General features: G+C 42.8%; 1 protein-coding gene across 2 annotated transcripts; it reads right to left on the bottom strand.

Annotated features, from left to right (window-relative positions):
* Nucleotides 1–599: 599 nt before the first annotated feature.
* SHISAL2A (shisa like 2A) lies at nucleotides 600–23,373 on the bottom strand. 2 transcript variants are annotated; one of them, XM_067300492.1, is made up of 4 exons: nucleotides 23,135–23,373; nucleotides 12,358–12,497; nucleotides 5,862–5,939; nucleotides 600–1,095 (listed from the first exon to the last, which is right to left on the bottom strand). In XM_067300492.1, the coding sequence occupies exons 1-3, from the start codon at nucleotides 23,314–23,316 to the stop codon at nucleotides 5,908–5,910; spliced, it is 354 nt and encodes a 117-aa protein (XP_067156593.1). In that variant the 5' UTR covers nucleotides 23,317–23,373; the 3' UTR covers nucleotides 600–1,095; nucleotides 5,862–5,907. The 2 variants fall into 2 exon arrangements, with proteins under 2 accessions (XP_067156593.1, XP_067156592.1); XM_067300491.1 differs by lacking the exons at nucleotides 600–1,095; nucleotides 5,862–5,939 and adding an exon at nucleotides 10,247–10,569.
* Between the last annotated feature and the right edge of the window lie 1,242 nt (nucleotides 23,374–24,615).

Raw genomic sequence — 24,615 nt, 5'->3', positions numbered from 1 at the left:
CAGGCTTAATTTGTAAATGGAAGGGGTAATCTGTCTACTCCTTTAACATAAACAGTATCGTTAAATATTTTAGAAGCTCTTTTGATCACAGATTTTAAAGAACTCTTACAAGATAAAAGAAATCATACTCATTATGTTCATGACTTAGAGGCTGAAACCTTAAAGCCTGAAATACTTGAAAGCTCCCATATGACAGTTTAGGACTATGTTGGTTGTTCCCTGGGGAAATAAAATGTGCGGTTAGAGCTCTTTGAGTACTTGTAGGAAGTCCAACACTTTAAAGATTAGTGCTCCAAATTGGAACACTGCTGGAAACATTTTTAGCTTTGCTTTAAAATAAAAATTCCATCGTATTTTGACGTAGAATCCAAAAATATCTGTGGATGTTTATCTATTTCAATTCATTTCAGTGTTTTTGGTAACTTTTCATAGGAAACAGTAATCAAAACTTCACTACAAAACGTTCACATTTTGACTATCTTCACTTCTTTTCTTGGAAAATTCTTCCATCAAAATGATTTTAAGATGATACATGGAAAAACTGTAAGGGAAAAGGTGGGGAAAAATCATAAATGAAGAAAAATACAACACAAGCAAATGCCAAATTTTATTGAGGTACTACATTCACTTATGTTTGAACACCAAACTATCACATTTGGCTAGGTAAGAACATATTAATGATGTGAAGACACCACATTAAAGCAATACACCAGGAAAGCTTAAAACAAAGCTTGGCCAGTATGGTGTACCAAATTCTGCTCTGCTTGACAATTGTGCTATCTCCTGGGAATCGCACAGGGTAGGACAACAATTTGCATGAAAATGACTAGCTGCAGTAGCTGGTATGTGCAAATCAAAAGACACTACTTCTTAGTACAGTAACGATACACAAATACATATCCTGGCACAGCTTCAGGTTGCCTCTGGATATCAGTGGTGGTTGTAGTAGTCCAAAAACACCCATGGAAGGGTGAGTCAGGTTCTCGGGATGATGGTCACAGTCTATCCTTGTGGCTAAGGAAGTGTCTCTTGAAGCCATTTGGCCTTGTCAATAGGTTGGTTTGGTGGGGCCTTCTGAAGGATGCAGTTCTGTACCTGGAAAATAGCAAGCATGGTTAAAAATTAGACTGAACAGGGGAAAATTTTTTGACTGTTGCACATTGGTTGATAACTACCAGCAAATCCAGAACAAACCACACAGCTCTCAATACATTTCATCGAGATTATTTCTTCTGAGCATCTCAACATATGATTCTTCACATGATAAAGGTTAGGAATGACTCCAAAGAAGGCCAGCACTAGAGCTATGAAGTACTTAAGGCCTCTTCTGAGGATGTATGTGGCTGGGTAGATCTGCTGTTGCTCCTCTACAAGTGGAGATCTCACCCTGCATGTGATAAAGGCTTGAGGCACAATGGTGCTTGAGTAAAACAAAAAAGGCTTAGCTGGCAAAGATGGCATCATTCATTTAATGTTTCTATGCAGTGACTCTTGGAAACTGCACCACTAATAGCTACATTAAACCGTGCATTTCTTTTTTTTAGATAGATATACTCATAGATGTGTGCCTTTAATCCCTGGAGGATAACAAAATATTTTGCAAACTATATTTGAAGAATTTCTATATAAACAAATTATTTCATTGCTCATTGAAATGGGATTGCTTCTGAGGTGAAGCACAACAGATGCCGGTTTGTTCCAACAACACTCAGCTGCATTGGGAGGAAGGAAAGACTACACTTTGAAGTTTTTGATGGAAACTTGGTCTGCAGGCATCATTCAGTCTGCAAATAGCAGAGATGGTGGAAGACACTGCCGCCCCCAAGTATATATTATCATTTCTCTACTAGTAGAGAAAGAGTAATCTATCCATAGTGATAGGGTAATCCCAGACCTATTTTAGGCAGCAGCAACCAGATTAGTTTAACAATTGGCCTACCCTCAGCTGGCTAAGTTTGCCTGAGGCAAGGTAGGGAACACTCATCCATCCACTTGTTCTGCCAACCTATTGGCAGGGCTGGTAACATCTGCTGGCACAGCTGGGTTCAGAAGCAGATGTCTGTCCACCATCTTGGACAGGCAGAAGAATAATGGACATGTACAGAAATCGTGCCAGAATGTCTCAGCTAATTCAGCTTCTAGCAGAAGTTCTGAAGTGTGAAAGTTTGAATTTCAAGACAGATGGCAACTCTTGCAGCAAAGAGCATCCTAACAAGAAAGGGTATCAGTTCAATACTGGTTCAACAGGAAGAATGTTGTTTATCTGAGTTGTCAGCACTACTTTTTGTAGTCCCTAGATTTTCTTTTGCTTAAGGCACTAAGGATGGTTACACATTTCTGGCTAACTTGAAACAAAATGCACACAACATATATATAAATTTAGATCTGTGCCCCCTCGCCCAACATTGCCATCCCCACATCCTGAATTTCCGATTAAATAGCAGAACAGAAGGGAGCTCAGATATTCCTACTATGGCCATGCTTTTTCTCCAGATTGAGGGGTGGATCCGCACACAGCCTGGCACAGTGCCCAAGACACCTGCACTGGCTCCACCCGGGGCAGCAGAACAGCCATTTCCTTCCAGACCTTGATGCAGCCTGGCAAGGAGCTGGGGCTGCCGGTGTGAGCGAAGGGGTGCTGAGAGCTAAGACACAGCCCCTACACACACCATGGCTGTGCAGATCCTTCACCTATTTCACCCTTGACAGATGCGAGTCTAGCCTGTTCTTCAAGGTCCCCGTCGAAGAAACCAGGCAACCTGCCTAGTTGCCTGGTTTAGTATTTCTGCTACCCTTACAGTTTGAAAGATTTTCTGTTACTGAATCTAGATCTATTTCAATGTGAAATTCAGCTCGTTACTTCTTATCCTGCCTGCCACAGACATGGAGAATAAACAATCACTGTCCTCTGTTTTACATATCTGAACACTGTCACTCATCTTTTCTGTTCTAGGCTTAAGCCAGTTTAAGCTTATCCTGCCTTTCCAAAGCCTTTATCACTTTCTCATTTTTTCACTTTTCCAGTTTGTCAACACCTGAATAACTTGATGGCAGCAGAGGCACTGCCAGCACTAACTGGAGCAAATGATTACCTCACCTCTCAAATACAGCTCTCCTCTGCAGAATGCCAGAATAAAAGAAAGGCCCAGAACATCAGTACTCTGTTTATGGCACTCTATAATCCCCAGATAATTTTTTTTAAACATTACTTAGCCAGTTATTCTCCCCAGATATATTTGTGGATTTGATTTTTCTTTTTCAAGTGCAGTACTTTGCTTTTATCTTTATTGAATTTCACCTTTCTGATTTCAGACCATTTCTCCAGGGCACTGAGATAATTCCGAATGGTAGTTTTATCCCCCAAAGTCTTGCAACCCTTCCCAGGGTGGTGTCATCCATAAATTTTATATTTATAGTCTTCATTCCTTCAGCAAAGCTGTTAATATTCAAGTGGGACAGATCACTGAGACATCCTTCCCTCCAAAAACATGTTTGAGTCACCGGAAACCTCTTTGACTGAATTTTCAAGCAATATATTTCAGTAGTCATAGTCACTTGTTCCCTTTTTTCTGACAGGCTAATTACCTTGTCATGAAAAGAAATTAGAAAAAGAAATTAGACTGGTTTGTCATGACTGGTTTTCAGGAAATCCGTGTCAGGTATTCTTTATGTATAACTTGATTGTTTAATAATTTGATCTATCATCATTCCCCATCTGAAGCGATGTCTCCAGTGCCCTGGCTCCTCCTCTTTCCCTTTCTAAAGCTAAGAGCTGTGTCGGGTCCTTTTACAGTCCCACCCTTCACTGGACCTTGCAAATAATTCAGATGCTAACTTGGGTGGGGGGACAGGAAAGAGAGGTTGCTGGGGGGTTGGTGTCACCTCTTCAGCTGGCATGGCTAAGCAAGAGAGCACGCAAACAAGCCTGAAGTATACGCTGAATTACATCAGTAGTGAGGGTGTAGGGGTCCTGTTACTAATTAACAAAGAGTGAATTTGCAGGGAAGTATGCATGTTAAATCAAATTATCTGCTGTGTGTAACTCTCTCACAGCAGGTGAAGGTTGGCAGCCACTGATGGAATCTGTGGCCTCTCACCGCGCTGTGAAGCAGCCCCCCACAACAGGAGGGGACAAGAAGCCTGCAGCAAGCAGGCAACACGAAAAGCAGAAGAAATAAAAACGGACACCTGGAATTTTCAGCAACACTTAACTTGAATATCTGTTAGAGTTCAGAAAAGATCCTTGCCTCCCTTTTCAGTTTCACAGAAAGTTCTCAGCTGCTTCCCTCTGGATCTGGAAGCAAAGAGGCTCACGTGCTGAGGGCACAGTCCTCCTTTTCTTAGCCCAAGAACTCCTCTCTCAAGTGGTGCAAGTTTTAATGATATTGGCCAGCCTCAATTTGCCAACAAAAGAGAATCAGACAGTTCATCCACAAAAGAGCTGCTGAGTTTCTAGGTCTTTATGCAATGTGGATCTGTATTCAAACCCTACGAAGATGTCCTTTGCATCTGGCCTTTTGGTTTTCTTCTCTATCTGGTTCCCTCTTCCTGTAAGCAGTAGCATTTAGCAGGCTACACATCAGGGCACTCCATAAACATTAGTCCTCAAAATATGACAGAAGGTGGGCAAACAGAAGAAGCGGAGACATAACGAAACAAGAGTCTCATGGCCTTACAGAAAGCAATGCCGCGTTCACAGACCTGAACTGAGGTCCCAATACTTAGAGACTGCCTCAGTTGATGTTGATCCTCATTGCAGGATCCTTTTTAATCTTCCCATGGCATTTTTCTCCCACAAGTCATTCCATTTCCAATAGCAGAAAAAAGCATGTGTGTGTTGGGGAGGGTAGGAGTTTCAAAATGAATTTTGTTACACAAAATGTTTTCATGAGGACAAGCAATCCAAAGCAATCTGTTGTGTTGCTAATAAAGGGGAGCTCTGTAAAAGGTGCATTTGTACTTATGATGGACAGGGTGGAAGTTTTTAGGGTGGAAGAGAAAATACACAAAGCAGCGGGCTCTGACATATTCGCTTTCCTGCTGATCTAAGAACAACTGCTGAGTAAACAGGCCCCCTTTCCTTTCTGTGACAGACATTGCTGAACTATGGCCATTCTCACATTTTGTGGCTCTTTAGCCATGAGCTTTCACCCCCTGCAGAAAGAAAAATGAATGTTTCATGCCATCTGAAGTCTTCTGCATTATTCATAAATTCCTCTCAAGGTTGAAGTACAATTCATCTGCACTGGAGTACATTTTAAATACTTTTTTTGCATGATCTGTGCCATAGGCAGTTTGTCCTTTAAACATGATTTCCACGTAAAATCAAGTCAGCATGCAAATCTTCATTTGTTGCAAGATATCCTTCTTCATTTCTCCATTAGACTTGATTCAGCAATAGTATGTAGCATCCCCAAGAAGCACAACAGTGCTGAATGGTGCGCCAGATACTTCACTGCTCTTACCTTTGTCACACAGAAGCCCTTCTACCAGTTTATCACTGGAACCTTTCTACCAGTTTATCACTAAATCTATTTTTTGAATGATAAGTTACAATGGCTGCCTCCTTAGTAAGCTCTTGTGCATCCTGGACAGCATCAGGGGAATGCAATCTTCCTTGGCCTATCACTGTGAAGGAGTATTCATGAACAGGTCAATCAGGCAGAGATATTTGCTCCATGAATGTGCGACTCAAAATCACCCACTCTTTTCTGTTAGTGCTTTTCAGAAAGCTAAAAATCCACTTACAGAATCTCAGCTTTTTGAAAAATGCCTCTACACATCACATCATTACATATGGAACAGAGCGGAGGGTATAGGAACACAGTAGAGTAAGACGAAAAGAAATGTTCTCACAGTACCTATTTAATTACAGCTTTGGTAGAATCCATCCAGTGCCTCTACTTTTTAACATATAGAACTCCTTCTAGTCTCACTGCCTGAAATACAAAAACATTTTAGTAAAACAAACAGCATTTTTCTTCTTTTAGTTGCAAGTAGAAATACATAAATTCACCCACTGCACTAGAGATACACAGTTACTGGAATCTTTCTCCACAACCTATAGAGTAAGGGATAGAAAAGAAGTGCAGATCATTCCCATTCCTGACCCTGTGAGAGGCTGCAATTACTAACTTACTCCCGTTAAAAAGGAATAAACAACAAAATGAAGAGGAGTTGTTTAAGATAGCAGCACTGTGGTATAAGTAGCACTCATGACATGAAATTAGAGTGTCTCCCAAAAGAAACAGCAGAAAAATTGCTGATAAGAAAAAAAAAAAATTAGGACTTTCTCTCACCCTTCGAAAACACTGTAACGATCAGCCACTACTGCCTTCGCAGTACCTTCCATCCAGTGATCCCAAACCACTGCATGGGGGAAGGCTAACAATACCGCTTTGCATGAAAGAAATGCCACACTTGTTTTTCAGAATGACTAAAGGAAAACGGGAGCAAATAAAACAATTTGCAGTTAGACATTTCACTAATTGCACAGAAAACCTTAAGTTCTGGCATCTCCAACCTTCTGAGCACTTGTTTTTGAAGCTTAGTAGTATTTTAATACTGTTTTTCGGAGTACAACTTCATAGGTTGAAGGAATCTAAATAGTTCTTTCAAATTCCTCCTGGTAACTGATAGAAACACCTGCATGGATCTGGAAAAGGGCAGAAATCTTCACTACAGACAACTTGAGTCTGCCCAAGTGACCAGAAAACCATAGAAAAAGCAGTCTGGAATTAGTCACTGTTAGGAAGAGAGGAGAGAGACACTTTGCCAGTGGTTTCACTGATACCTGCTGACAGCAGAGAAAGCAAAGCTCTAGAGGGAAGGATGTTCTACCAGGCACAGACTCTTCTGGGCATACCTCAAACTTCACTTCTTTTCTCTTGCTTTTTACCTGGCTTTTTATCCCCCTTCCCATTTTCCACACCTTGTCTCCAATCCTAGATTTTACTGCTTGGGTTTCTCACGCTAGTCCTTGTCTCCATGAACAACCAGCTCAGTTCATGCTTTGAGTCCCTCCTATCTTTTTTCTCTGCCTTAAAGCTCTAGTTGCTCTCAACCCTGTGCATGCTTCCCATCCGCTAGGCTCTGTCTCCAACTCTCCTCCCAGGCACCCCTCCTCTGCCCTCCCAGGCCACCCGTATCCCCTGCTCCACTTCCTGGCCCTCTGCAGAAGTTTCTCCATCCCTCGTTGTCTCCATCCTCCCACCCTACTGCTTTCAGCCCCATTAACCTCATCCGCATATTCCCAGGCACATCCAGCTCCTTGGTTCAATCGTGGCTTCTCCTTTGTCTGCTGGCTCCAAACCTCTCCTTCCTGCATCTTCTGGTCTAAGTCTCTTTACGAGCTTGTTACAGTCTTCTCTCAGCTAACCTCTTGGGCTTAGTTCCCCTGTCTTTCCCATTAGCCTCTGGTTCAACACTATCTTTTGACCTCATTTCCCACTGCTTGGACCAACAGGAGAATACTGAGAGAACAGAAATGGTAAGTATAGCCAGGCAGGTTCTTTAGGTCCTAGGAAATGTGTGGGATTGTTCCCTACATCAAATATGGATGAAAAGTTGAAATTTCTAATATTTTCATAGAACAAGTTGAAACAAAGTAAATTGGCCCTAACTAATAGCTTTTGAAATGTTCTGAAAGTTACGCTTTATTTTGTTTGAACTGAAAAACCTGCATTTTGTTTTCAAAATATCAAAATGGAATTTGCTATTTTGGCATTTCAAAAAAATTGTACAAAAGCACTTGAGCCAAGGCGAAACCTTAGCGGAAACCTACTCTTTTCAGTGAGTTATTTCAATTGTGATCCAAAAAACAAACAAAAAAATTCCCAAACTTTCTAACCAGTTCAAGGGATAGGCACCCTGTTTTTTATCTCTAGGTTCCACCTGCTCTGGAGGGGGAGCACAGAGGGTCAGTCCTCTCCCAGCAGCAAGGCATATGTGCACCTTCTCTCAGAGCTGAGAAGCAGATACGCCCCTGTAAATTCTTCTTCTGCCTGTTTACCTTGCTGGTCCCACTCCTCTCTTGCCAATTATGCAATCTTTACTAGCTAAGTCCCTCTCACCTAAGTCCCTCTCACCAGCTAGAGGCTCCAGCATTGTTCACTAAGCTCGTAACAACACACTTGCAATCTAGGGACACCCCAGTTCCCTGTATTTTGAAGGGAATAAACCTTACGCACAGAAAGTTAAGGGTCAGACAGAAAACAAGGCTCAAGACCAAATTCCCTTTGCTCTTGTGAATATCTATGACTTTTGCATTCTCAGGGCAGGGATTTGTTCTGGACCTTTGTTTATCATGGAGACAGACTTTATAGCAACCATTTTCTGGCCTTCTGATGGGAGGAACAGAAACACCAGTCATGAGTTCGATGAAAAAAATCCCTTCTCTCAGAAAGAATTTACTGAGCAACTTGTATATAATTAAAAAGCAAGTTCAATATGTTCAGAAAAAGCATGCATTGCGTATTCAGCCTGGTCTCTAAAAGCATGGTTCAATTCTCTGTACCACAGAATTCCTGTGTGTCTTAAGCTAGTCTGTTAGAGCTGTATTTTATAGGTATCATAAGCAACAGGACGTACGTGTTCAGGCTAGTAATGCCTTTTCAAGGTTCCACTGAACATTAATGTCTAAACTGACACATGAACGATTCAAAATATAGCTCTTCGCTTCCCTGTAGTTCTGTCTCCTTGTAAAATGGGGCTAATAGTGGCTCCCTACTTCTGGGAAGCAGCTGCAAGGATAAATTGATGAAAAACTGTGAAGCACTTAGATGCTTATGTAAGGCAGACCGTTAATCCATGGGCCAGATGCTACGTGAATATCACATTGAGACAGAATGCAAAGAATAAGAAAGCAACATATAAAGATCTGAGATTTTGACTATAAAAAGAGGAGATTTCATAGAAAGAGGTAAGTAGAGTACGCTGCTCCTTTTTATCAAGAAGTACTAGATTGGACACATATCTGCCAGAAGAAACTGGATTGTAAACTCCTTGAGACACAGGATTTTCTTGTTATGTGCACATGCTCTGATACTACAGATAGAAAAGAGTCACAACAGTTTGTATCAGTATGACTGCAGTAACATTTAAGTAGTTACTCCTGGTCTGTGCCAGCGTAGGTGAGTATAGAATGAGCTCGTTTTTTCTGAAATTCAGTTCTTGGAACAAAATGCTAATTTTCTCTAAGGCTAACATCCTTAGATAACTCAGGGACCTCATATGTAGTATCTGTATTCAGGCTATTAAAGACCACTGCTCAAGACTAAATTGAGGCAAAATCCAGCTGATCTGCTGCTTGCAGAACTGCAGAATCTGAAACTTTAAACTTGCACATCCAGTTTATTGTTAGATTTGCAACTGATCTTTGCATTATTAGCGTAAAAATTCAACAATTCCACAATCCTATTTTTAGGAGATCTTGAACGAGCGCACAGAACAGTGACCAACTTCTTGGCTATTATGTGAGGGAGGAAAGGCATACAATAATCAATTGCATGTTTAATGAAATACAAAACTCCAGCTGAGCTGGTGTATTTTGGGTGAAATTGAATATAATAGAAGTATTGCTTTCATAAATGAGTGCCCTCTGAATGCCACAGCGGTACTGACGTTACACAACACCTTATGTGTGACACAGCTATCATCTAATGGCAAGACTAAACTAGTTCAGAACAAGCAGCACTGAGCTAAGCTCACAGTTAAAATTCACACAGTCCTGAGGCCTAAAATCTTCTGAAGCATCTAAAATTTGTTTTTATTCTTTAAATTCATTTTTATTACTTATATGTGATTACTCTGAGTTCTCAGACAGGAGGCCTAAAACAGCAGGAGAGATGCTGCTTTTATTGTTCCTCTGGCCTGAGAGCAGCTAACCAGCCATCTCATAAGAGACTCAAATCTCACATAACTTCCAGGCTAAAGAAACCCAAACAGGATGACGATAAGCATTCAGGCTTGTCAATGAAATCCTTCAGCTTTTTCAAAGATCCTTCAACCCCGGCACAGGAATGGGCTTTTAATTTCTAGCAGCCCACCTCAACAACCACTAAAGCTATCCGAATTTAAATGTGAAATAATTGTCATTTGGAGCAGCCAAAGAAGTAGAATAATAAAAGTAAAAAAACACAGGACAAGCGAAAAGTCAAAACAGTGTTTAAGAGCAAATCAAAGCAGCTTGAATAAAGCTCAGAAAAACCCCAAAAAACACATGGGAGATGGTTAAGACAAAGCAGAGATCTCTCAGTTTCCAGGAATCCTAACACCTGGAACTAGGAGAGCAAGGATAACACTGGCTCATCAGTTGGGGAGCTTGGGACGCAGTTCACCTCAGGATAGGAAGAGAGGAAGGATCTGTACTGCCACAGCAGGATGCGGTTTTGCAGCAGGGCTCCAGTCGGCAGAGAAAGACAGCAAGCGCTTGGTGGCAACGGAGCAACAGCACCTGCCTCCTTACCAGTCCCCATACGCCAAACATGGCTGGCACCTCACACAGTGCATGAGCAAAACAGCACTGCGGTACTGGCGATGGGTTAAATGCTGATGCCAGAGCAGAAGAACCTGAGGGACAAGGTAAACAGCAACATTTTCGAAAGCGTAATGCCAATTTATGATCGGAATACAATCATCTTGTAAAAGTTCACTAGGCACTTTGTCCGCCCCCCCCCCCCCCCCCCCCCGGACTTGACATATGCCATTCTAGGTAGCAGGTCCTATTTCCGCTGTCTCCATCTCCACGACAGGTGTCAATTTTCAATTTGCAGATTAGCAGCAGTTTGCTGAACGTGTGACTCTCACTTTGGCAACTTGCTCAGCTCATGCAGTTCCAAGGGAAGCTCTACATTTCCTAACTACCCTATAAACTACTTTTAGACCATAACCTGCATTTTCTGGAGAATAAAAACAGATGTAGGAAGTTCGGTATGAAGTGGACTGTCAGTTAACTAGACACCCATGAGTGGGCTTACTGCTATAACTACAGCTATATGCAGGTATGAAAGCACTGTAAAAAATAGTTAAAAAAAAAAAAAGTTTTTTGAAGTGGGAGAAGAGAGCAAGAGATGGACACTTTTTTTCCCCATGAAATACTTCCTTTTCAACTAGTTCCATTTACAAGGCATAAGTAAATACAACGTGCCAAGAGACCAAACAGAATGTTACCTTTACTTCCTACAGCTTTTACTGACAAACAGCTAAAGCCAGATTTAAACATCTGCGAAGGCCTGAAGACAAAGGGTGAAACGTATCACATGCCATGCTGACACCAGAACTTGCAGCCAGATTCCACAAATGTAATGTTTTTTCCCTCATGTATATGCAAATAAAATAAATCTTTTCCCTAAGCCTAGCCATGCCAGCTTCCCCCTTCAGCTCCATGAATAGACATCTGAACTCTTGGAGCAAAAAAGCAAAAGCTTTTCTTTTCTGTTCCTAATCTTCTAACACATATATATGGTATTAAAGGCAATGGCGACTAATGTCCATGCTTCCTTGGCTCTTTCTCAGATTGGTATTCAGCTGTTATATGTTAATTTCTGACTAATATTCAAAAGGGTGACCTTCGCAGTCAGTGGGTTATGTATTGTACTGGCTAATGTGCGTGTATGTTTTAATTTTCTTAATAATCTTAAAAATAAAAGCCCTAATACAATTGACCATCAAGAAAGCATTCTTCAGAACAAGTGGGGAGACCTGAAGCTTTTAGTTGTCTTAAGTCTAAGCTGCAAATATTGCTTGTGGCATCAGCAAGCAGCCACAGGTTCCTTCCCCCGCAGTGGGCTAGCGGTGGGTACGTGCATTGCTCCTGCGGGTGTCCGCTGAGCTCTGTCATGCTGCTGCTAGCGCTAGAGGCTGAAACACAGTCTGGGTACAAAGGTACAGACTACAGGGACTGAAGTAAAGAGCCTTAGATTTCAAAGACAGGATTCTATGGCAGGAAAGAAGAAAAAAAGAGGATGATCTCTCCTTGCCACATGGAAATGCTCTCGAGATTCTTATTCCCAGAGTGAAATTTTTACTATATACTTATTTACTTGAACAGGAATTCTGGAGTAAGCAACTCTGTAAGTCTCTTCCTGATAATCTGATTTATTTGTTGCATCCTTACTCGTACTGCAAAATTTTACATTGTTCCTACAACTAAATAAAAAGTACTGAGCTTATGTTATTTCATTTGAGTTTGGTATAGGTTTCATTCAGAAGGTGTAACAGCACAATAGTTTGACTGCACCTTGAGGCTTCCCATCAGAAAGAAAATATACTCTGCTGGATTTCTTCACAACAACTTAGAGACAGAATAAGGCTTTTCCTCTGCAGGAGATAACATATATCAATAACAACTGGTCTTACCTGCCGTCTGTAAACTTAAACCAGTATCCAGTTTGCTGCGTGGCTTCGTACTCATAAACAAGTAACAGAGAACACACACAGTGATGATAAAAGCAAACAGGACCACCGCTGCTATTGACAGGCCCACAAGTGCTCCAACGCTGAGAAGACAGAAAAAAAAAGAAATGAAGTGTGCAAATAGCCTGAGATACCCATTTAAACAGTGGTCAGCAGGAAGTCTGGAGGTTACTTGAACTCAAGCAAGGGAGCGACTGTGTATTTTTACTGTACGCTTAAATTTAGAGCTCAACACTTTGGTTCCATAAATTGGCATTATTTCATTGCCCTCAAAAGGGCAATGTCATTAGTGACTTTTCACGTTACCTATGCATATTACTCCTGAGTCTGATTTAAACTGTGTCGATGAAAATCAGAAATAACTTCATAAGTGACTGGCATCAGCGAGATCAAAACATCTCCAGTGTTGTGCATGTTCACCAATAAACCACTGGAAAATTCAAGAATGTGCACTGCGCTTCCCAATTAAAAGTGTAGAGTCTGAAGGATGCACAGCCTTCATGCGGCATTCCCGTCTGTGCAAAGGCTGTAAAAAATTACCAGTGGTCTTCTCAAAAAGCAGAGAGAGAAAAATCAATAAATTTCAATGTGAAAAATCAATGCAAACTACTGAGAAATTGGTGTCTGTGTCTTCTTTTTTTAAACTTCTCCTAATTTTTGTGACTCCTTAATGGATTTTGGGCAATTTAGAAAAAAAAATATTCCTAAATATCACATGTGCACACACAGAGAGGGATTCTAGAGGTCCAGGAAGTCTATGCAGATTCCTCTCCTCAAATAACACGGCCACTAAAACCATATTTTTGGTTTGAAATGCCATTTTTTAACTGCACAAAATGCCTATTAGGGCACTCTAAGTAAAGTATACATGCTTGTCACAGACTTTCCTCCAAGGCTGAAATGTCTGTAAAAAGGGGGATAAGAAATATGAAAACCACATTTTTTGATTCTGTTAGCAGCTCTGCAAAGCTGCGTGGAGTATTGTGATCACTGTTGTGCCTCTGCGTTAATGCAATAAATCTTGCATCAAGATTGGTGAAGCTCTTCCGTGAACTTTGTCAGGGTACAGCTAAAACTAAAGATGAATTAATTTACATGCAATTTCAAAGGCAAAGGAGCAGGAACAGAATATTCAGGATGCAGAATATACAGCAATATATGCAGATTTTATCAGGATATAACCTCTGCAGGATAGAAGCCGCTTTATAAGACAGAAGAGAGAGGCGAATGTCTTGGTGAGACTAAGACATTTATTAAATTCTACAAACTCAGGCCTCTGGTGACGAAAATGCCCTTATACTGCACCGCTGTCAGTGAGAAGTCGCTTGCACTGTGGCCTTGCGGGGAGAGGGGAAGAGTTGTGCCTCAGGATGTTTTCATGAATTTTACATCCAAGTCCCAAGCTACTGCAAAGCTTCTCTACAAGATCCCGCAACACAAACAGACAGACATGTCCATAGAAGACTCTTACGATTAGCAGGAAGAGGAGGAAAACAGCAGAAATTAGCTCGACTTTTAGATGCAGTTCTCATTAGTCATCTGTGAGATCCATTAATGAAATCTGTGTAACATTTAGCTCCATGCACAAGTCATTATCAGCAAAATTACTGGTCTGGAAAGAACAGTTTTGCCCTTATGAAGATTTTTCATGATATTTGTCATCTGCGTGAACTAGAGAGTCTCTTATACATTTGTGTGTACATGCACACACTAAGTATATTTTTTCTTACTGTTTTTTATTGCTTGTCTGTATGTAGTTTGAGCCATTCTGCTTAATATGGGATTTCAATATGTCGTTACAATCAGGGACCTCACCTGGCTTCTGCTCTAATTTCTGCATTTTTACTTGAAACATCTATAAACCAAATGGACAAAACAGAAGAAATGCGCTACAGGGGACTGAGGTGAGCAGCTATCACACAAAGAATGATCTCCACAGCTGAGCTTATTCCAGAAACTAATACAACCCAGGGGCTCTTCAGAAACAAGTATTTTTGCTTTTTTTCCTGTCAGTATTAGCCTTATTTTAAGATTCCTTTTAGATAATGGTCTGCAGTGCAGGACAAAAGAGGTTGTTCACCACCACCTATCCAAATGTTAAGCAGAGTCAGCTATTCTATAGCTGAATAGACCAGGTGCATAATAATTGCTATAATATTTTCTTTTCAGTCATCTGTTTTCCGCAGTTGTAGCTCTCCTCCATTAAATTGTAGAAGATAACACTAAACAATACAGTTGTGCATTGTACAACACAATACCTCTGCAATATCATTATATAACTTGTGTAAGACGTTTTGTGCATTACAAATAGGAAAAACTATCCCTGGAGAACATTTCAGTATTTCTTATTTCAGTATTTCTTATTCAGTATTTCTTATTATTTCTTATTATAGGACTTATCATACACAGGTTATTTGCCAGCGAAAATGTCTGTCATGTTCCAGCTGCAATGTGCAAGAGATCTTTCTCAAGACATGGAGACCAGCTGAAGCACCCAGAAGCATCACAAAACTAACTACAGACACCCTGGCTCCCCCTTTCTAAACCAATTAGAAATTAAGATTCAATTCATACTTACTGTTTTTAAATATATTTCAACAGCAGATTATTTTCAGCATGCTGAAGTCATCAGCCCTCTTGGAGGCTCCCTGACAACTTGGAGTGTTTTATTAATTTCTATAAGGTTGATTTTGGGTGAAAGTTTGGGCGCGGGGGTTCTTTCTTTGTTTATTGAATTAAATCAGAGGAATTTACTACAGCTTCCACAGCTCTAAATACTGAAGTGTTTCAACCACAGGGACTTTTTTTTTTTTTTTTAACTTTTAAAAGAGTTATCAGAAACAAGACACCAAAATAATTATGATCACTGATGATACTGATTATCCTCCCCTGAAAATAAAGACGACCCATCAGCACATCCCCTAGATCCTATACCAATGGCTAGGGCACTGCATATCAATCCAGAAAAGCTCCTGCTAAAATCATTTTGCTGTTCTCCCATCTTCATTTTAAACGGCAGATGTGAAAAGTCCACAGGGCTCAAGACCTGTGGCTTCAGGATCAGCTTCCTGGCAGACAGCACACATTAAACAAGCAAACTGAAGAGTGGCTCTTGCCCACAGCTGCTGCCTCACCAGCAAGGGAGGACCTCTGCATTAACAACCCCCCCAAACTGGGATCTAGCATAAAAACGGCCATGAAGGCGCAGAGGTAATCCTGGCCAGTACTTCCCCATGGTTTCCCTGGTCTACCAACAACATCCACAGGTTTTATTTGGACTGAGAGCCCTCTAGTTAGCTCTGTCTAAACTACAAGGTTCACGCTTATAGTCCGTATGCTGCCTGGCATGGGTACCACAAAAACCACATCTGCGTATCGTTAGCATGTTGATGTGGTGCATATTTTCTCTGCTGTGATCTCTTTGACCCTACAGGTATCCTCATACATATATATCGAGTGAGGAGGCGGCAAAATAGAGCCGGCTACAGCTTCACATGAGAGAGTCTTGGAACAAAAAATTCCCCCAATCCAACCACTGGGTGCTGTCACATACAAAAGCACAGAGCCACTCTAGAATTTATCCATCAAAAAAATAGGTAGGAAATAACAGAGAGGGCACCCACAATATTTACTTTATACAAATATGTGGCTGTACAATTATTTAGTGCCTCAGCATCTGTAGTTATAAAACACAATTTTTTCTGGAACATTTCTTTCACTAAAAAATACGGAAAAGACTTGAACAGATAATATGAAATTGCAAATATAGGAAACTTGCAGATGGAAATTATTAGGAAAAAAGTTTTATATAAAATAACTTCAAAGAACACTTATTCATCTTCCACCTCACATAGTGTTGAAGTTTTCCACATTTTACGTAGTACTCCACAGCAAGGGCAAAACATTTAGAATAAGACTTGTTGAACTTCTAACAACACTAAATCAACACCATCCAGAAAATTTTTAACTTTGATGAATACAATTTACTGTCTTATTGATATGGCATGTTTCATCTTGGAGGCTAAGACAGTTTGCTTCTTATTTTGTTTTTGCTCCAAAAGAAAATCATGTGTAAAACAAAAATCCTAAGACTCCAGTAGGAAGTGCTGGTAAATAATTACACACTTCACAAGCAAACCTATTTGCTGTTTTCTCCTCAGCGATATTTCTCTCCTGCGCCTCCCATAGAGGCCCTAACCAAGAACTGTGCGCAGGAACGCTGTACCCGAGATGATAACTCAGGCATTTAGGGACTTGCTCCCTTGGCTCTCCATAAGCCCTGAGCCAGCTGATGGGCACGAGCCCGAGTCTATCCACTTGCAGGCGGAGCAGAGGCACAGCCAAGTGCCCAGCGCGGTAAGCAGAGGCTATCCGCTTTGGCTCCAGTAACAGGCAGTTCTCCGTGAGGTGGCTGGTGTCCCAGCATGGGCTCTGCACCTCTTCGCTGTTTCCTATTTACTAGCTTTTGCCTGTCGGTGGGAGCGTGCCAATGCAAAAAGCTGAACAGAGGGTACAGTCACCACAGCACTGTGGCCTGTCGAAAGGTTTCCATGAAAGACTGTTTAAAGCTAGCATAAGTGGCCCTCAGAGGATTTCACCATCAAATACGGATTCAGACGGGTGAAACGCAGTAGGCAGAAATGTCCTACCTTTGGCTGGCACAGGGACTAGGGCTGAAAAAGCTTTGATGGAGTCGCACTATCCCTTTACCCTGGCCGTATCTGGGCTTCTGTAGTAGTTCTGTTCCACCGTCTAGAACGGACTGAAGACTAAGTTACGTAGGGGCATGAGACGCATGTAGATCAGCACTGTACTGCGGACATAAAAGCCCACCTTTGCACTCCCCTCTGCCAAGCTGCAATGACGGCTCTTCAAATACCATCATGAGTCTGAGCCAAAAAATAAAAACATTCATATACGGAATCCTTTGTAAAAGAAGCTTGCCCTGCTGAGAAAGGAGAATGCAAAAACAAGAAGAAGAGATCAAAACGAAGAGCGAGACAGTATATACGTGGAAAGAGGTCAGAGAGCATGGGAAAAAGAAATGTGAACTCAATAACTGAAAACTAGTATTGAAAAGACAACAACTGATCAATAATTAATAAACAAAGAGAAACTAATTAAATTTTAATAAAAGTAATGCCCATGAATGAGAGACACTAATGTAGAAAAAGAAATCATTGAGAAATATATAACAAATTAAATGAAAACAGAACAGTAAGGAAATATGGGTGAAAGAAAGCACAAAATTTGTGTAGTCAGGACTTCATTAGACTCTACAAGGCTAACAGCTGAGTCCTGAGAATACCTTTGTGAGCAGTAATCTTTGGTTAAAAGTCATTCTGAATACAAAACAAATAGGGGAAAAACTTCTCAAATTCTAATCCAGGCTGTGACCTTCAATTTTTCTACCGCCATGAAACAGCCTCTAATACACAACACCACCAAAAAGATACATAACATGATGTTTACATAATTCTTTGAGCATAAGCAATGGTAAATTGATAGAAGCTGACAGAAGATTCACAGGCCAAACGAAGCTGTCCCAAGTTACTTTCTACATACAATGAAGATACACCTGTATTTTTATCTTGGGTGATACAGCCACACCACAAAATGTCATGTACATGCTCACAGCACTGCCACACACCTGCAGGGCCAGAGGCTCTACTGACCAGAGAGGCTCTACACTGCCAGCCACCTCCCCAGGGCTCCCTGTGCTGGTGTCTAGAGAGCTGCTTTGTAGGTTATCAACATTTCTTTCAATGGAGGCTCAGCATCACACACCTACAGTTATTTTTAATTCAGAAAATTAGTCCATCCACTCTAACAAGGGCTAGGAAAAAATTAAATATTGGCTGAGCAGATGTAGTTTGCCTACTCATAGATTCAAAGGAAGCTTATGACTCATCTAGATTTGAGTGAACCAAATATTCCTAATATCATTGCTGCAATGATGTGCTGTATGTAGTATTAGCAATGCAAACAGATAAATATTACTAGGAGACTGGAAGAATGGGCAGACAGGAGCAAAAGACTTGCCATTTTGGAAAGCCAAAACAACAGAGAATCCTGAAGACCTGAAAAGCTAAGGGAAGTTTGGCTAGAGACTTAGGTCACCATGGTTCTACTGATATTACTTTACACAATTTCATGAAAAAAAATTATTCTTGGCCTGTATGCAAGTTTAAATCAAATTAATAACATTACGTGAACCTAACAAACAGTACTGATTCGGAATGGGTATTATAGTTCTATTTGATACAGAAAGTAAATAAACCATAAAATTGGCAAAATAAAACTTAACTGAGCAATGGCAAACAAAATAATTCTAAGATATTTGAAAATGATGACAAAGAAGGTGCTGACTGAACCTAACTGCATCACAGCTCAGTATAAGTACTTAAAGGCTCAGGACATCTCTCCCCTTCCACTCAGCTGCTGAGGTAAAGGCGATGTGATGATACGCCGTCCACTATACGATGGTACGTACGTGCACAGTGCACATCTCTGAAGGGTAAGTTGTTCGGTATTTTGCTCACTGATGTTTTGCAGCATCTGCGTCTTGCCGTCTCAGAAGCCACATAACCTTTTGGTGAACTTCACACACCCCTGCCTTTTACTGATATTCCCTTCACTTCCCTGCTCGTGGGCTCCTGATTGCTAGCTCTCTAAGAGGCAGAAAAACATACCCTTCCCTCCTCTTTACAGAGGTCAGCCTTTTAAGAAATGTGTAAAAGGAGCCCGGGCCACTCAAAGAAGAAGACACTGTTTGATTTTAAGTACCAGCAAAAAGGAAAGGATGGATGAGAAATTCCCTAAATTTCTTATCTTTAATGATAATAGTAAAAGCATGAAATGTGTCAGAGCTGCTCAAAGGTCAATTATTTATGACTGTCCAGCAGCTCCCACTATGGCAGATGTCAGGAGCCACTTTTTGAAGAGTGCAGTTTTTGCAGGAGTGGGAGGCAAAAATATGTTTTTGTTTTTGCCAAGGGATGAGGATAGTATATATTTCTAAACATACTACAGACAGTAGTGATTTGGCAAAAAAGAATATCATAGGCCTGCAAGAAACAAATGCTTCAGGTAGCCTAGGCTGATGGTTTCTTCATGAACTATTTCCATCAGAATCAGCTGCTGAATGGTCCAGTAACACATCTCACACAGCAAGAAAAACAAGGCAGAACTATGCAATAGCTGCCTGAAACTGTAACCGGTGTGTCACCAAAAAGAAGGAATCTCTGAGATACCACCGACCAAATACTCCCCTCAAAGGACAGAGCTTGCGGCCGCCTTGTCTGGTAAGGCACTTCAGGTACAGAACCCGCAAGAAATGTCACTACTTAATTCCAGCCTTGAAAGACGGTGCAGCAACATAAACAGCTAGTCCTGGACTCAGGTATTCAGTTTGGGAAACTAAACATCATATACCACTGCTACTCACGAAAGTTATATAGTCTAAAGTACCAATTACCGAATCTCTTAAGTTCTATGTTTTTCTGTTTGAACACTCAGGTATTAGTTTCAGTGAATTTCTTTTTCTATTTGGAGAGTTTCTCTGCATTATCTGGACATGGTTATTTATAACAATTTCTCTCTTTTTTGTGCCTATGACTGCCGACATTTACATAAAAATAAATCAATTACTTAGAAATTCCTTTGTTGTCTGTCCCTGTGCATTCAGTCCATTTTCAAATTACGGGGGGAGGTCAGGCGGAGGAAGATGGAGGAAGGCTAAGTTTCAAGCCCTGCAGTAAACAGAAGCCTGCAACAATTCCCCCAGCTGAGCTTCCAGTTCCTTTCCATTCCTCAGTAGATTCAGTCTCCGGACTTATCTTGGCTGGGCTTGACTAATTTCTGAAGAGTTTTAAGACTTAAAAGTGCTTCCTCGAAAGCCGTAAGAAACATTTGAAGGATTATTTTAACATCCGGTGGTTACATTCTCACAGGGATTGTGGTCTGAACCAAAGACAAGCAAGGCACTGATTCACAAAACATTCTAAGCAACCAGAGGATTTTTTCTTCAAACTTCTGATGGAACCATCATGTGCAATATATACAGTTTTTGAAGTGCTGCAATACTTTAGGGTTTCCAGTGTATTAGCAACTAAAAATTGCTATTTGATTTATTACTGGAAAATACTTCTGAAAACAGATTTTAATTCTAAATACTAATTAACTTTGCTTAGGCATATAAACTGAATTTATTCACCCTTTTTTCTGTGATGGATATAGATAGTAGGGCAGATTTTAGGATAAACAAAAAACACACCAACTGCAGTTTCCCCAGATCCTTTTAGTAGCTTAGGGCCACCTCAGAAAAAAGAGAACAAAGCCTGAAGCTTCAAAGTTTTAGCCCAGATTTCAGACTCTGACCCTGACAGAGGCTTAGCAGTCATACTTCTCAGATCCTAGGAGATCTTTGTAGAAGTTCCGTCAGACAGGTGCTTCATCAAAGTTTCTCAAAGGATGCAGTTCTTTGAGGTACTTTCTGAAAAGATCAAGCTTTAGCAGCCTTCACTGCAACATCTCATCCAGATGCAAGACCAGAATTCTGTAATCTTAATCTTTCTACAGTTATTCCATTTTGAGAAGGCTTCCTGTGACGAAAACAGCCAAAGACTGTAAAAAAACAAAACTCTACAATACCAAATTAAAGCAGCATGGCTATTTGATGAGAAAGATGTAAAAAGGACACTTGAGGATGACAAACACACAGCAGAGAAGCTCAATGAATTCTGTGTCATTCTTCACAGCTGAGGATGCTAGGGAGATTCCCACATTCAACCCACTCTGGGTATCAGACAAACTAGATTTTAAATAATTATACAAAAAGTATTAGACCAGATAGATAAGTTAGATGTGAATGCCCAGTACTGGAGAGCATTCACCCGCGCACCCAGAAGGAATTCCAATATGAAACTGCAGAACTGCTGGTCGATGCATGCAACTCATCATTACATTAGGTCACTCTGCCAGAGGACTGGTGGATTGTGAGTGTCACTCCAATTTAAAAAAGTGCTCTAGAGGGGAACCTAGGAAGCCTGACTTCCACCTCGGTAAGACTGTAAGGTCTATTTAAAAAAGGTAACATCACTGAGCACAGAGATAAACACAATGTGAGGGCCCTGAGCGCATCCCCCTCCCACCCTTCCCAAGCGTTTGGTTTCCCGGGACTCAGGGCCAAGTTTGCACAGCTGGAGACCTTCTACCACAGCTCCTGACACAGCTCTGATGGGAGGCATCAGCAAGGGCTGCCCTTCCTGCCCTTGGGAGCTTTTTTAAAGCTGAGGTCTTGCCCTGGGCCCCTGCGCTGCAGCCATGCCTGTGCCTGGCCATGAACCCTGACCTGGAGATTTACCTCCTCACCCGGCCTTGGACTTGGCCCATCACTACAGACTTGCCTGGTGGGGGATCCCTGGGCTGTGTCTGACCCTGGTTACGGTCTCCAGACCCTGACTTGCTGACTCCACTTCCCAAATTGCCCTTGAACCTTCCTCACCAATGTGGACTTGCCTGGCAATCACGGGGGCTGTGCCCGACCCTGGCTATGGTCCCCGGGTCTGCCCTCCTCGCCTGATTCAGGTACTGTGGGACACGGCCCTCGATGGTGAGGCCAGTACCCCTGTCTGCCTTGTTACCGCGATCTGCTCGCGGTTCCCTTGCCCTGAGGGAGCTGCTGGACCTTTCTGCTTCCTGACACACAATCTTTTGCAAAACAGTCAGCATTACTATAGGGAGAAAATACTGCCTTGCTAACCTGTCAGAGCCTGTGAAGCATCAATAAGCACATGGCTAAAGGAATCCAACAGACAGCTAGGTTTTCAAAAAGCCTTTGACAAGGTCCAACAAAGGCTATTAGAAAAACTAAATTCACACAGGATTGAAGAAAAGGTTCTGTCACAGATATTCAAAGCCGCTGAAAGGATAAGGAGCAAAGCGTAGGGCTAAGCGGTCCCTTTTCAGCACAGGAAAGAGTCACAGATCAGTGCTGGGACTGCTTTTATTCAGCGTCTTCACCTACGACCTAGAGAAGATAATCCTAAGTTCTTACAAGCGATCCAATGCTGTAACGGCAAGTAATGCTAGCAGGCTGTCAGAAAAGTGAGTGAATAGGCAAAAAGCAAGGCAGATGAGCTTCACTGTAGATAAATGTAACGAAACGGAAAACAACCCAAACCAAGCCAGCACGACAGTGAGCTTGGAGCTGGCACACAGAACTCGAGAAAGAAGTTTTGGAGGCAGCGGGGACAGTTTCTCTGAAATCACCGAGTCGACGTGCAGGGGCAGCCAAAAGCACGGAAAAGAGGGTTTTGAGAGGGAGCCGCAAGGCAACGCTTCGCCCCCGCGTGAGCCTCGCTGTGCCCACGTCCCGCGCGCGCAGCTCCAGCGGGGCGTCTCGGGGAGAGCGTCAAGGGAAGCACAGGGAAGAGGGAACCAAGCCGAGCAGGGGGACAGAGCAGCTGCCCCACAAAAACCTCCGGCACCGTCCCGCCGAGGGAAGCGGGAGCGAATCCCTTGGGAACCCCCCGCCCCGGCGGACCGAGGCGGCCTCGAGGCGCCCGGCTGCCCCGGCAGGGGCGCGGGCGGGTCGCGGCGAGCAGCGGGCCGCCACAGCCGCCGCCATGTGGGGCGAGGGCGCCGCCGCCGCCGCCGCCATGTGGGGCCGCGCCCGCCGGGGCAGCGCCATGCCGGGCGCCGCCCGCCCGCTCCCTACCTGAGCCACCACATGTAGCCGTGCTCGTAGGGGAAGAAGCTGTGCGGGTCATCGCAGCAGTACTTGACGTCCTGGAAGCCGCAGCAATACACGGCGCGGGCGTCGCCGCCCGCCCGCGGGCAGCTGAAGCCGCTCACCGGCACCTTGTCGGCGCTGAGGTAGCCGCTGCACTCGGCGCTCATGGTGCGCCGCCCGCGGGGCTGCCGCCTGCCCAGCCCGGCCCGGCCCGGCTCGGCCCGGCCGCGGGGCTGCCCGGCGCCTCGGCGCCCCCCGGGCGGAGCGGGCGGAGCCGCCGCCGCCGCCGCCTCCCCTTTCCCGTCCCCTCCCCGCGCCGGGGGTCGCCGCCCGCGGCCTGGGGGGGCGCCGGGCACCGCCGCGCCGGTGGCGGGAAGGAGAGAGAGAGAGGGAGGAAGGAGAGCTGGAATTGTCCCTTTAAGAGCACAGCAATTCCGCTAACGCCTCGCGTTTGAGCTTCAGGTCCTGCCTCGAGGTGACGTGCGGGCGAGGGGAGGTGTGGTGGCCCCGGGCAGCCGTCGGGAGCACCGAGAGCCCAAGGTGACCGCGGCCCCGGCGGGGGCGGCTCGTCCCCCCGGTCCGAGCAGCTGAGAGGTTGGGTCGGGTCCGCGGTCCGTTTTGGTGTTCATGTTAAAAAGTGCAAACGTTCGTTGGTTGGTTGGTTTTGCAAGTTCAGCCCTGACTTGGCACCAGCTAAAACGAAGGTGGACATTTAGTCAGTGTGTGGCTGTTGAGTTACAAATTCGCCTTCCTGATATCTAGATATACGAATACCCAGGGAAAATTCAAGTTATTCAACCGTTGGGTGCCTCAAGCTGGAGCAGTCTGAGAATTTGACTTTTAAGGACCTCAAAAAGCAGCTGAGCAACTGGAGTTGCACTGCAGAGGACGAAGGACGGTGGTGTGGCTGGAGCAAAGGCTCCAGAGAAGGGGAGACCGGGAGGAATCAGTGAATATTGGACTTCGGGAAAGAGAAAGGCCACGTTACTATGAGATTTTATGATAATGGTGATGTCATCACCTCTATGTTGTTCAGATCAGATTTAGTCAGGTCAATTGGTTTTATGTTTGGATTGAGGGTTAACTTATTCTGAGTTTATACAGGAAAATGACCTTCTTCCAAAACCTGAATTCACATTCTTATTTTTTCTTTATGACTCTCTTTCTCCTTCTGTTCTCCTTTTTTTGCCCATCTTATCCTTTTCTATCTGTTTCCATTGAGGTTTTGTGCATACCAGAATTCAACAGCCATGGCAAAAAGATTATCACAGGATAGAATCATACAGTTCCAAGAATGGTTCAGTTTGACTATTTGACACAGTATTCTCAAATTAAGTGCTCAAAAAGTGTTTAGGAATATAGGAAATGCTGAGCTATCTTTGAATTTCATATTGTTATTTTACCTTGGGAGATTTTTCTTTTTTTTTATTCAGAACTCAGATAACAATTTTCCACTCAAAATTATT

The sequence above is a fragment of the Apteryx mantelli genome, chromosome 8, assembly GCF_036417845.1.
Source record: "Apteryx mantelli isolate bAptMan1 chromosome 8, bAptMan1.hap1, whole genome shotgun sequence".
NCBI classification, from domain to species: Eukaryota; Metazoa; Chordata; class Aves; order Apterygiformes; family Apterygidae; genus Apteryx; species Apteryx mantelli.
The sequence above is the reverse complement of the archived record's forward strand: the minus strand, read 5'-3'. Positions and strand labels throughout refer to the sequence as shown.